Source organism: Lytechinus variegatus, chromosome 1, assembly GCF_018143015.1.
Source record: "Lytechinus variegatus isolate NC3 chromosome 1, Lvar_3.0, whole genome shotgun sequence".
Taxonomy (NCBI): domain Eukaryota; kingdom Metazoa; phylum Echinodermata; class Echinoidea; order Temnopleuroida; family Toxopneustidae; genus Lytechinus; species Lytechinus variegatus.
Window position 1 is genome coordinate 91,894,865 of NC_054740.1, and position 14,784 is coordinate 91,909,648.

Genomic DNA, 14,784 nt, shown 5'->3' on the forward strand with positions numbered 1-14,784 from the left:
TATGACCTTAACTGACTTTTTCATAATTCATAATTGGGGCTCATCTTACCCCCCCCCCCAAAAAAAAAAGAAGGTAATATGAAATGTTTTAATTCAATGAAAAATGGGATTTGGAATCAATCTACAGTGTAAAAGGAATGAATTCTACTAATACATAATCATAAGTCTGACAAGCATCCAAGTCTGTATTGTCTGCTTATGAAAACTACCTGAGAGTGACAATTATTGGAATTCATTCCCATTGTAGCTTGATTCCAAAATCCAATTTTTCACAGAATTAAGCAGTTCATATTATTTTCTTTCTCCCTTTTTTTTTGGGGGGGGGGGGGTTGGGGGGTAATATGAGCCCCAATTAAGAAAAAAGTACTGAAATACAGAGACGTTATACAAATGGCATGAAAAACTTTCCACCTTTGGTATGCATAGGTTTAGAATAAAATCCTGAATATCAGAGTAGTACTATGTATATAAAATAATTACAATAATTTGTTTCACAAATTCTCAAACTACTGGTCCAGAAATCACTCTCCAAACAAGTAACAATATCAACCCAAAGAAGATAACAAATATAGTCAAGAGTCTTAAGAACCTTGGCTGAAATGTATTCAACAGATATACAATGCATATATGTATGTATTCTTTATTATTATTTTACATTGATGATAGATTAATAAAGTGGATGTCACACTTTGATGATGTAGCAAGTGTATACAACACTCACGTCCCTGCTTGAGTGTGCCCAGCCGTTTTCTCTTTTGATCCCATACTGTATCAACTATTCCATTCTTGATATCAACAACACTATCAACTATCAATTCAAACACTACATGAAGAATCATTTGGGTCGTTAACAGGCAATTCTTGATATAAAAAAGGGATCAAGGAAATGGCTTGTCATGGCCTATGTATGTTGGCATATACTAGCTAAAATGTTCCAGTATGACACCCTAATTTTTCTTAATAAACTGATTGTCATGCTATGATTTCCTTTATGCTATATCTACTTTGAATATAATACCCTGGACACACACCCTCTACATCATAAATATACATATACCCAGGGGGTATGGGGGGGGGCACTTCCATTGACAAGTGGATATCATGCGTGTCAAAAGAGATGCGTAAAAAGGATCTCTTTTTGAAGAGTAATAAAGGGTGTCAAAAACACCAAAATACTGACAAAAGGTATATATTTCGCAAGGAAAGCTGTGTTTACGGTCCAATTTGAGTGGGTATAAATAGACTAACATGCTTTGTAAAGGATGTACTTTTTATACTACGTATTTAGTGTCCGATTGCATTGACCGAGGTGTGGGAGGATGGGAGTTACTAAACCCAAGGTAAATTAGACGTTTGTGATCATGTCCGTGACAACAATTAAAATCTTGCTGTATTTGTTTAGGGGGTCAAATTAAGGAAATACTTGTCAAGGGTATATTTTTAGAACATTGCAAATACTTGTTTAGGGTGCTTTCCGAAACCCCATGGACGTGCATGGTATCCAATCATCAATGGAAGTGCCCCCCCCCCCTTCCAGGGTTGAATATACTATTACATTAGGCACTTTCCTGTACTAAACAAGTAAGAACTTGTAGGATTGGTCTCTTCTTGTTTGAATATTCAAAAGCTTATTATTTTTTTACAAGAAGGTAGAAATGTATTATAATCATATTCATAATATAAAGTAACAGGTCTTTGGCAAAAATCATACATACTGGTACAAGCATGTTTTTTGTGTGATAATCAAGATGTTTATTTGTACTCTCACAGCCTTGATTTCTTTTCTGCAATCAAATACTGTAGCCCCCTTTAATTAAATTTATTATCAATAACAATGCTGGAACAAGTAATGAGCTCTTTTAATAACTAATCAAGTTCCAACATTTTGGTGGCTTGTAAATGATAGCACATAACAAGCTAAATGAATCAGGGTTATCAGATGACCATTTTTTTGGTTAAAACCCACTGTGATATTCGTCAAGTGTGTCATTCCACAAGTTTACACCAAGTAGACCATGTTTTATACTGCCTGTACTTGATCTGCCCATGAACAGTGTGAGGGGGGTTGGGGATGTATCCATCTGAAACTCAAATTAATGTGGTTGTATCACACATGCAGTGAAACATATATGTGTTATTGAATTGAATTAATAAGAAACTATTAGTGTTAAAAGAAGGCTGAAATGAGCCTCTGACTTCATATGAGGATCATTAAAATGGCTTCCAATTTCACAAGTAAACCTAGAATGATCAGACGCCATAAGAGTGTTCATGTTTGGCTTGGTCAAACCATGCCATTAAATGACAGACATCCAAAAGATGGAGGTAGTAAGCATAAAGTTCATAAACTGAGCTTGGTGATAGCACAACAACTTAATATAAGATTAACTCGTAATGTAAAAATATTCAAGGCAGTAATTTGTTTTTATTTTTATTCATTTACCCAACAATCTCTTTGATCAGAGTGACTTATCCTCTGTACATTTGTAATTCTTCTTTTTTTAATAAAAAGAACCTTACCCTGCCTATGCATAATTTTTAATATACTGATAGACAATGCATTGATACATTGACTTTTTTGGAATGTTTCTTGGCAAAATATACATGTAAAACTAATAAAAGCACTAGAAACTTATTAATTCAACAAATGAAATATAATAACTAAAGATCACAAATTATTTATATATCAATATTTCATCACAATGGAATTTCTAATATGAGCAGTACTATCACACATGGAATTTACAAGTATTCTTACTTGTTACTGTAAACATTGAAAAATCGTGATTTTATATGAAAGTGGCATATTGCATAAATGAAATTTACAGTTTTGAAGAAAATCTTTCAAGACATACAAGACTGATAATTTACAACATTTAGAACATTAGATAAAAATAAAAAAATTATACATGATGATACCATTTATGTCATCATCATCATAAAAATTTTATTCATTATACATGATTTTCTTTTCAAGTTTAAAATTTGTGAATTCACGGATCTATTTGAATTCATCAAACCCCATTGGTTCATTCTATAAAGGCACAGCTATTTATTTGTTTGGTAAGCTCAATGAAAGAATGAAATTATTTATTATTTGAATATTGCATTTCTTTGAGCTTTCCTTCGGTTGTTTTCCTTTTACTAATTTTGAATGCTTTCTTTGTTAATATTTAATACCTTCTTGGTTCATCTTCGAAGCTATGTTCTTTCCTATGACTAGCCCTGCGAGCGTTGATGGTTGACAGTCTTTCATAGGCTTCCTGTATCTCCATAAAACGAATTGAAGCTTCTTCCTTCTTCTCACCTTTGTGTTTGTCAGGATGCCATTTACGCACTAGTTTACGATATCGCTGAGTGATCTCTTCTTGGGTTGCTCCTTCCTCTAACTCTAAGGTCTGAAAATATTTGAATTCAAAGTCAACTAGACGTCTATGCTGATCTTCAATCAATATGACACGCATGCATCTAATAAGTTTTCTTCAAGACAGGAAATTCATGCGAGTATACTTCCACAATTTTATTGCTTTTTCATTCAGTTATTACATATTACATGTAGGTCACAATGCAAAAATTAACAATCTGTCGTGTTTCAGATTTTTTAACGTAATTCATATGAATGGAACCACCGCAAAACATTTAGCTTTATACAGTGTACCATAAAATTTTAGCAATACCAGTGGACCTGGATATGATGATCATTACAAAATGTGGATTTAGAAGTACATGTACACTATCTACACACAATCTATTTTATGATTGTTTGAAAATGGTGATACAACCAACAATCCTAGCATGCATACTATTGTTAAAATCAGTTCTATCCTTTTTTATTTCTAATTGGGGAACCAAAACTTCCTGTACTTAAACATCAACAAATAATATATTTAGAAGATACATACCTGAAAATGAATGTGGTATATAATGTAACTCGCTAAGCAATTGAAATTGCATTCAAAATATTAGGTTAATGTAGCGTACATGTAAGTACATGTGTACTTATTTTTAGCTCAGTAAGCATAATGTGCATATTTCTATATCAGGAGAGCATTTCATGAAAATGTTTTTTTTTAATCCTACAGTCCTGTTTTATCAGACAATTGTCATAGTAATGGTGCTTCTCAGCCAAACAGAAGCAAGGAAAGATGTCAGATCTGACAACTTGTCAAATGAAAATATTGATGAAAACACTCCCCAGCTCTACTGTCAGGGTTAGAAATGCCTATGAATTTAGTTCTGAAGATCTTGATCATATAATTGGTAGTAAAGATATACTGCAAGCAACATGCTCTTACTCCAACTTAAAATCCTCTACATTATTATCAATTCTGATTTTAAAAGCCCAAGGAACTTACTTTATGAGCTGCAGCTTCTCCTTCCGGATCCAAGGCTTCAACAAACTCATTATAAGCCTCCTTCCAACCTCGCTCCTGAATCAACTTCCAGATTTGTCCAATCACCTCCTTGAAGTCCTTCCAGGCAGGTGACTCAAAGAAATGTGTGAGGGCATCCTTCACATAGATGGTCTCTCCTTCGGCAGTGGTCACAGACATGTTGTAATATATAGCACAGCCCCAAGCAGTACACACTAAAGCTCCTACAAATGGTATATCAAGGATAGCAAAGGTTTATTCTTGTGAAATTGGTATTTACAATACAAAAATCATTTTCTCCAACATATTTTGCTAAGTATTCTTATTGTTAGACTTATGTCAACATGAATCATTTCAACAAATGAAACAACTTTAATTCAAAGGAAAAATGATCTACAGATACATCATACAGATCATGGCACGCTTAATTCAAGGATCTCCAAGTACATCAATCAAATCAGTCTGTTTTAAAATGATTCCCTTATTTTCAATTTTACATTTGACAGTGGATGCATCTTGATAGCATAAATTCAAAAGATTCACACAATGTCAAATTTACCTTCTGATCTGGACTAAAAATCACAGAAAGAGAGAAATCTACAAATGAATTCGGTGATCAAAAACTTACCAGCTAATCCTAAGATAACTATCCTTTCACATATGCCTTCTGTTTTCCATCTTTCTGGTGTCCGCCTATAGGCAACACTCTTCCTGAAGTAAACAGCACTGCATATTGATAGATACACTATATTATTGGGGTCAGCATACAGAAGAATACCTGGTATATATGCTCCAATAAGAGCATTTTTCAATGACCCTTCCTCTCTGCCAATGTTTCCAACCAAATGCACTCCTAGGGCTACAGCAAATGGGGCAAGAAGAGGTCGCAGGATGGGGAAAACATCTGCGACATCGTTAGGTACTGCAGAGGTTGCAAGTAATCCAAAGAATGCGCTGACAAAGAGTTGACCAGCAAATCTGGATATACTGAAAGATGGATACCTGCCCCTTCTTAAGAGCTCTGTGTAGTATTCAACGTAAGATGGTTCATCGTTTGCTGTATCAACATAACGCCCGATACAGAAGAGATCTCGGAGCCATCCAAGTCCAAAGAATCCGCCTAATGTGCACCACCAAACAAATGCATGTCTGTCCCTTCCAAGGTAGAAATGATGAAGTCCAAACCAACCACCTACTAACCATAAGAAGTAGGCAATACTTCTCTTCTTTGCCATGGTCTCTGTTCTATTGGCAAATGTTGCTCTTAGAGTAGCACTTCATCCCCTTGAAGAAAATGAGCTCTTGGTGCCAGATACCTGTATTTCCAAATAAATAAAAAAAAATCCATTGCATTGGGCTCAACTGCAGAATACTCCAATCACTAACCAGTTCTCAACAAGAAATGAAAAATTACAATGAAATTTTGTTTTCAAATATTATCCTCCATGTACATCCATACATGCATTTCAATTTCATAATCACTCTAATTTTAATTTGTTGACATCCCTTTATATTAATTAGGTTAAAGTCAGATTGGATTTGGAAATTGGAAGTATCAAAAGATTGGCGCTAATGGCATTTAGTTTTAATGCAGTTTTGCACTAGCTGACTTTAAGCACATTTCCCTACCAGTATTCAAATTGTTCGTAAATATCTATCAATCACATTTCAAGGTCGACAATCTGCCCATGGTTGTTCTGGATTTCACGATCAGGAACGGCTTTATTTGGGCTCCGATCTTGAAGTCATCGTTCAAATTCTCAGACATGATAATTATTGATATTGATAGATCTAGATCAGACTGAAAAATCTGCTGTTTCCCATGATTTTTAAACAATTCCTGATTTTTATAATCATCCTGCTAGGGGATGAGGAGGAGCAAAAAAAGTCTCAGCAGAGCATATCCCTGACAGAAATAGATCGACTTGTTTTCTAGATCTACATTATGGGAGCCAGATGGCTAGATTAGACCTCTTGTTCACTGCATGCTGCAACCACCCTGCCTGTGGGGAATGTATGTTCATGCAGTACACAGCATACACTCAAAAAGTTCCTTATCACTAATGTCCTTACAGTTGCAATTTACTTTTCATTAAAACTAGGGGATCATTTTTGTATTCATTCGCCAGATTGCTCAAAAACTTGAATTTCGGGCATATTGTGTACACCTTTTAGTGGTGGAAAATAAAATTGCAAGAAAATTGTCATTTTCCACCCCTATTTTTAATTCAGAAAAAATAATTTAAAAACTTCAAGTTAGACTTAAGTTCTACTTAACACTTTGTACACTGAATGAATTTTTTTTTGGGGGGATAATAATGACAATTGTTTCCATGATATTTTCTTTAATTCAGGATTTCCATATTGCACCCACTCACACTGGTGAGTGGTAAGTATTAGTATACTAACCTTGCACCAAGAACTGCATTTGGCAGTGGATTTCTAACTAGTGAGTCGCGCGTGCTACAACACCCCTTCTGGCATCCACATCCACACATTTTATGTGCGCGGTGGCATGTAATGAACCCTTGAGTGTATTGCACCATTATTTACCACTCACACTAGTGGGAGGTTAGTATTAGTATACAGTAAAACATAAAAATGAACCATTTTTACATATTTCATTCTTGAATCAAAATAATGGAAAATGACAATTTTTCTGTTTTAAATCTCGAAAACAGAGTCAATATATTGTTCTTCACCTACAATACGGACGCTTGCGTCGCGTAACGTTAGGGAAGAACAAAGGAAACAAGATGGCGGAGTAAACATCGAGCAAGTCTTTTCCATCTTTTTATGACATTTTTCTCATATTTTTGATGAATTCTTGTTTAAAAATAAAATCCAAAGCATAGAAATGTCGGAAATGAAGTTGTATCCCATGTAGGGGAGACCGGGGTTAGTTGGAACATGGGGTAAGTTGAAACATTATAATTTTCTTTAACGCCTGTAAAATAAATTTATGCAATATTGCCCTCAATTTATTGCTATTAAATCCAACAGTGTTGTATTATTAAAAGCAATAATTGAGGACAGTATTGCATAAATTCATTTTACAGGCGTTAAAGAAAATTATGTTTCAACAAAGCTGCCCCATGTTCCAACTAACCCCGGTCTCCCCTTCATGATTTAGGGCTAGATCTTTGAGAAAGAAAGTAGAAATCTCGGGGGCAAAAGTATCAGGTTTTTTGGTGGTACACGCAAATGGATAGAAAGGGAGACCTGGCTTCGTTGAGAGTAACCTAATGTTAGTAAATGATTTTTACTATCTAGAAGCCTCCTGGCTAGGTGTCCGTACACCCAACCCCTCATCCTACAGTGTATGGCAGTGAGTCCAAACTTTGCGCGTGTCCATACTTCGGGGATGGTCATTATCTCAAAAACTAGCCAAAATCCTTAAAATCTGACATCATCAATGTGAAAAGCGACCGAAATTCCTTTAGGATGTGTTCAGTATTCATGAAAATATTGGCAAAAGATCGGCAAATTTGTCACCGCTAGTGTCCGTATTCAAGAAATCCACAAGCATCATGATATCACCACTTTGCAAGCAGAAAACATCAAAAATGTGAGTTAAATGTGGTACTATTCCATAGCATTTTGCCAGCAATCTGACATAAATATTTCACTTTTTGAGCTTGAGTTTTTGTTTCAATCTCCACAAAAGCTTTGGTGCGCGAAATTAGGTCACACTTTTTCTCAATGGTTTTCCAGCACAGCCTGCATTGCCGATCGGAATAGAATTTTGAGATCGCGATAACGGCGAAACCCCTTGACCTACCGGTACTTTACATTTTCGTCCATGATTTTATAGTTTACGATCTTGCTGTCAGTGTTGCAACTATTTCTGGAATTGGTTTAGTATAAATTATGAATATTTTGTGAACAAAATTAAGCCTGATGAATATTTTTGAAAATTGCACGAAGTTTGGACACCCCACAATGGTTTTTCTACAAAATATAAATGGCAATCATGGCAATACTGTCACAAACACAACATTTAATGTCCTACAATTTCCGTTACCATTACTTACCAAAAGCAGTGTTTTGCGATTTTTCAAATGCTGTAATTTCTTCAATAACCATCATATTGAATAATTAAACAACTACTGCACCTGTCTTTCCTAGACATTTCAGCTGATACCAAATTTGTCAAGATTTAGGGCCTAATCAGGTTAAAATTTTCATTTTACATAGCCATCACTTGTTCACTGCTACCATCTGGCCTGTGGAGAATCTACAGGACTATGGTATGCCAATGCTGAATAGAGCACACACTCTAATTTAAAAAATCATTAATATCACTTTTGTGACCAAAATTACTAATTTTCATACAGTTTTAATTTATTTATCATTAGTAATGTGGGAATAATTTTTGTATTCACCAGAGTGCTCAAAAACTTGAATTTTGGGCATATTTTTGTGTATGCCCTCTATTGGTGGAAAGTACTAATATGGCAAGAAAATTTTCATTTTTTGATCTCTATCTTTAGTTTAGTTTAGTTTACTCCAACGATGTTGTAGGACGAAGCCTGTTCATCGATCAAAGTAGAAATGTCTATTGTTGCTCTCCTTCAGACAAAATTAAGAAAAAATGATATAAAGAATCAAATTTAAATAAGAGCCAAGCAGTATGAATTAACAGGTCTAATGGAAACTGTCAGTGTAAAAAAATCAAGCATTTGCCCCAAAGAAAAAGAGAAAATAAGCCAAACATTGCCACCCTTATTTTGTCACAAGAGTTAGAGTGATAGCCATAGGATCTAGATTATTTCTAGTAAAACTTTAGACCAAAAGCTTCGGTCTCTGTTATGTTGGTTGTTCAGCTGAACTTCGTTGGCTTCACTCACCAAATACATTGTCGACGAGGAGAAATTAAAAAATTAAAAAATGTTAAAAAACTCCTCGAAACAGACGGCTGCCAGCTGTCTAGTAAAACTTAAGCTAGAGTTAAACTAAAGTCTCACCATATCACTGGGGAAATAATGGCGTTGTTTGGTCACACAAGGCTGGCAAGGATGTGCTCTGTGAAGGCAAGCTCAATTCCAATTTTCTAGCTTTTGAAACTTCTATAACATTACTTGAATTCAATAGCGTTCTTAGAGTTGCAAGTCGACTGTACATAAATCGAAGCGCATGGGACCGAAGTATCTTTCTGAGTAATACAAGTACACATGTCAGCTGTGCATTGGTGCGGGGTCAAAGGTTCAGCAGAAGACAATGGAAGGGGAGGGGCCAACTGGATATCGGCGCTGAATTAATGCAATGGGGTATCTCTGTTATGTGTGGGGGCTCCTTTAACTTCTCGGTTACTTTAGATTAAGATTCAGATTTATTTCCAACAGAAATGACATAAATATTGAAACAAATCGTTTTCATACATTATAACAAATATTTGCGATACAAATCATTGTCATTATAATAATATTAAAAAACATCAATAGTAAAGATACTATACAAAATATGGTGCATTTTGTAGACAAATTATAATATATAAGTTAAATAGAAAAAAGGGTATCTGTGGAAATGGGAGATTCACTCAAAAGCATAGCTTTTATAATGTGAACCTCCCTCAAGGAAGAGAAAAGAGGAGAGAGAGAGAGAAAAGAAAGAAAGAAAGAAAGAAAGAAGGAAAGAAAGAAAGAGAGAAAGAAAGAAAGAAAGAGGGGGAGACGCGGGTTGCTATTTGCCTACGGAGACTTGCTTAATAGATTAAAAAGAACATCGGATAACCCACAGAACAAGACAAAACTAATAAGTAGTAAAATACCACGAAGAAAAAAAAAACAGGACGACAAAAGGAGCCTTTAATTAGTTGCTAGGCTACAAATCAAGATATTTTGACGGAATTCCTGAATTATTATGTTTATTGTTATTGAACTAAACCATATCCTTTAAAAAATGGTAGAACCAGACTTGAAAAGGGGGGAATTTTATGTAAATGACTTTGCCTTTTAAATTTATTTGCTCTCCGCAACAAAGCACATATGGGGTGAACCGTTGACTTACCCCCCGTAATCATTTATAGGCCTATGTTATTTATCCCGGTTTATAATGTAAACTAAGAGGAGCCAGAAGAAAGCAATGAGAATTGAAATTCGAAATAGAGTATAAAAGGGACATTTAGAACAACCAAGAATCTTCAACATGGCTCATATCAGGAAAATCTTTGAAGAAAAAAATAATGTCAGCTCGAGCTTCGGGGACTTCAACATTGATCTAGTACTTACAAAAACATTCCTTTAAAAATACAGCTAACAAACATGTACTTAAAACTTCAGTCTTATACCCCGGCATATAGATGTGGGGCTTTCGCTTTGGGGACACGGACAAAATTCACGACTTAGAAAGATAAGAAAGGAAAAGAAAAAAAACGAAAAAGGGTGAAATGTCCAAATCTATCACAATATTATATTTTTGCATTACAAATGTCAAAACTTTAATTGGCTCATTCTCTTCACCCTCTCGCGGCATTTTCCTTTATGCCATGTCTGGCCCCATGATTTTTAGACTCGCCAAGCCACTGCCCCCCCCCATCCACCAAAAAGAAAATCCTTCGAAGAGAACAAAATTTGTGTGTGACACTCATCCCCAAACCGCGAACACAGATCGACATCCATTTCTTAAATATATACTGAAGGCAATTATCTCAAAACTCCGAGAGGAAAAAGAAACATTGTCATATATACCACTATAGGCCTATATACATCAGGCAGTACTGCCTTCATAATGATCAAGACTTTCAAGATCATTTTGAATCCCTGCTTATCACCATAATTATTCTTGTCAAAATGTTTCATCAAAAAATGATGTTCGAACTTATATTATTGGGAATGATACCACCCCCACCTGAAATATTAGGAGGACCTATATCCCCATCCCTACCCCCCCCCCCCAGATAGACACTCATGATTAGAGATATTATTTTCTGATTGGTTTTCATCATCAGTCTCGGACTAAATACGATATGATTTCCATTGAATATGATTTTGAGCAATAGGCCGATTATAGGAAAAGCTCCTCCGCGTTCGTGTGTTATCCCGAATAAAGCTTGTTACTATGTCTGGATATATTTGAAACTTCACCAATTCAGCAACAACAAACAAATGTGCATGGGTTTCGATTATGAAATTTTCGGAAATGATAAATCAGAATGAGTGTACTGATGTTTATAATAACGATAAACAAGTAGACTTTTCTTACAATGACTTTATACAATCGTAGGTGCGCTCGGGCACTAGGTACCCCACTTTTATCCATTTCCATGGTTATTTTAAACCTTTGAATTATAATCGAACTAAATAGAATTTACTCTAATTATGAACCACCAAATCCGACCAATGATTTGTCATCGGAGGTAAAGATATACATGTACATGTATACTTTACCCCTTCCACAGCGACTTTTTTTCCTCCCGCTATTTCTACCCCTCACCTCCCATCTCCCTCATTCGCTAACTTGCTTTGTGACATCACACCTTTCAACTATACTGTATAGAAAAAGTAAAGAAGAGAAAGGAGAAACAAACTCTATTACTACTTCTACTACTATACTACTACTACTACTACTACTACTACTACTACTACTACTACTACTACTACTACTACTACTACTACTACTACTACTACTACTACTACTACTACTACTACTACTACTACTACTACTACTACTCCCGCTACTACTACTACTACTACTATTATTGAACATAGTTGCAGCATCAACAGTGTATTAGCAACAGTATAGTATACATTGGAATTCTTGTTTGCCAGCACTATTCTGCCACACTGAGGAGAAGGGATTTTTAATATATAGTGACATGAATTTTTTTTTCTTCCGACTCTTCCCCTCATTATATGTTATTTACTCGTTTTCCTCCTCTTATTTTTCTTCTTCTTTTTTTTCCTCTCTTTTCCCTCTCAGTGTTTTCTTTTTACCCCCTTTTTTCCTTTTTTTGCTCCGCCAATAGCCAATGGAGGGGGGGGGGGCGGCCTGGGTCCATATGTCTCTACGCCTCTTTTGTTTGTTTGCTTCTGTATTTAGAATATGCCCTGTCACGGATGAATTGTCTATTATATTCAGAAAGCTGACTCATTATTATGGATTAGTAATTCATGTCTTCGGCCATCATTTTTATGCTCATTTCCCGAAACCACGTCGTATAACCATGGACCTATCACAAATAAGTCCATGGTATAACTTCCCGATATCCGACCACTCAACATACCATTTCCTTTTTAAGTTCATGCCGTCACTTGCGATCATTTCTTTTAAGCCTTAGAAATGTAAAGAATCGATCAAAGACGATGGAATTATAAGAAAAAATTGACAGCCGTTTATGGACTGGCCTCTTATTAACCCTTGTTTTGGAGCATTTGCATTATTTATGAATAATGAAAAACAGATCATATATTTGTAAATAATGGAATGTCGAACTATTATTACTTACAAATAATGAAGTATGACTTGGAATTATAATAATTAGAAATGTTATTTTATATAATAGTAGTTATTTACAAATAAAATATAAATAATGTACAAATAATTGTTATTGATGTAAATGATGATTATATAACAAATTATTCTAATTATTCTATACAATATTGTTACGAACGGCGCCTCATACATTTGACATTATTTTATCATACCTTTGAAAAGCATTAATTGTGAAATTTGGATGCAATTATTTACGATTGGCACTTTGTCTTGACCTATTGAAAGACAATATATTGTTTGGAAATTATTTCACTGTGAAGTTATTTGTGATGTGAATGTTGGGAAATGTAGATAGATTAGTTACCTGATGGACATATTTTATGATACCATGTCAATCTGATCATCAGAATATTGCATTTTGGGAAGGGATTCCAGAACAGTTGGAGCTCATAACTCAAGCCGAGATACTCTTCAAGGTGGATGTGGTATACTGCTTTAAAATGGGTTCTTTCTGGCGAGAAGCGTTCGATATCCATGTTTGTTGACTCATATTATAAGGGGAATATTTTTTCAAACAAAGAACGTCTCTGGCAGTCTCGCCTGCATTGCGCAATTCCATATAGCAGCAGTGCTGACTTTGAAAACAGCATTAAATAGGGCCTAGTTATTCAGAAAAGAAAGCACTTATATGATAATAGAATACTTTGTCCATTGACCCAAAATTACCCTTGACCATGATCATGTGACCTAAGACATGTGTAAAACAATACTTGATTGCCCTTATGTGCTTTATGAACTACATGTGCATCCATACACTTTCTAAGTTATGATGCAAATTCAACAAATACCCCCAACACGGCAAAAGTTCATTCACCCTAATTGACCTTTGATTTCAGCACAAGATATTCAGGGATACATGGTTACTCTTATGCCCCAAGTTTCATGAACTAGATCTATAAACTTAAAGTTATGATGACAATACCACAAATACTCTCACCATTATCATACTTCGTTGACCTTAAATGACCTTTGATTTTGGTCATGTGACCAGAAATAAGCACAATATATTAAGGGGTATGAATACCCTTATGTCCCGAGTTTCATGAACTAGATCTATAAACTTTAAAGTTATGAGGACAATTCCACAAATACCCCCAACATTATCAAAGTTCGTTGACCCTAAATTACCTTTGACAAGATATTCAGGGATACATGGTTAATTTCATGTCCCGAATTTCATGAACCAGGTCCATATACTTTAGAAGTTATGACGACATTTCAAAAACTTAACGTTGGTTAAGATTTCGATATTTATCCCCCCAACATGGTATAAGTTCATTGAGCTAAATGACCTTTGACCTATGTGACCTGAAACTCAGGCATGATGTTTACTTGATTAATCTTATGTCCAAGTTTCATAAACTAGATTCATATACTTTCTAAGTTATGATGACATTTCAAAAATTTAACCTTGGTTAAGATTTCAATGTTGACGACGCCGCCGCCGACGTCGCCGCCGGAAAAGCGGCGCCTATTGTCTCGCTCTGCTATGCAGGCGAGACAAAAACCTCTATAAACATACCCTTTTTTAACGTTTAAAGAGAAACAGAGAAATATCGAATTAACTTGAATACGTTAGAGATGCATTCTGTCACGCGATGCATTGCAACACTCCCCGTCTCCCTCAAATCTCCGATCAGACTTGAAAGTAACGTTTGACCTGGAATTGCAAATTTTTGTTATAGATATTTTTTTTTAAAAGGTAAGTGACTATAGAGAAGACTTTTACCCTGCAAAATTGATTTTTTTCTGCTGACAGGTACTCTTCATACTTTGAAAGATTCCAGTGACAGAGGGAAGTGGTTATAGAATAGACAGAAACAGATATCACAAACGGCACAGAGGGGGTGGGGGGGGGTCTATAGGCTTGTTATAATGCGCACAATCAAAAGGGCTGAAATAGATCAACAGAACTATT

General features: G+C 35.3%; 1 protein-coding gene across 2 annotated transcripts; it reads right to left on the reverse strand.

Moving 5' to 3' along the window:
* Window positions 1-297: 297 nt before the first annotated feature.
* On the reverse strand, window positions 298-9,600 carry LOC121428584 (dnaJ homolog subfamily C member 22-like). Of its 2 annotated transcripts, none has more exons than XM_041625315.1 (4): window positions 9,341-9,600; window positions 5,002-5,689; window positions 4,356-4,597; window positions 298-3,398 (listed from the first exon to the last, which is right to left on the reverse strand). In XM_041625315.1, exons 2-4 carry the CDS (start codon window positions 5,606-5,608, stop codon window positions 3,174-3,176), a joined length of 1,074 nt encoding a protein of 357 aa, XP_041481249.1. In that variant the 5' UTR covers window positions 5,609-5,689; window positions 9,341-9,600; the 3' UTR covers window positions 298-3,173. The 2 variants fall into 2 exon arrangements, with proteins under 2 accessions (XP_041481249.1, XP_041481259.1); XM_041625325.1 differs by lacking the exon at window positions 9,341-9,600 and adding an exon at window positions 8,408-8,431.
* Window positions 9,601-14,784: the final 5,184 nt, after the last annotated feature.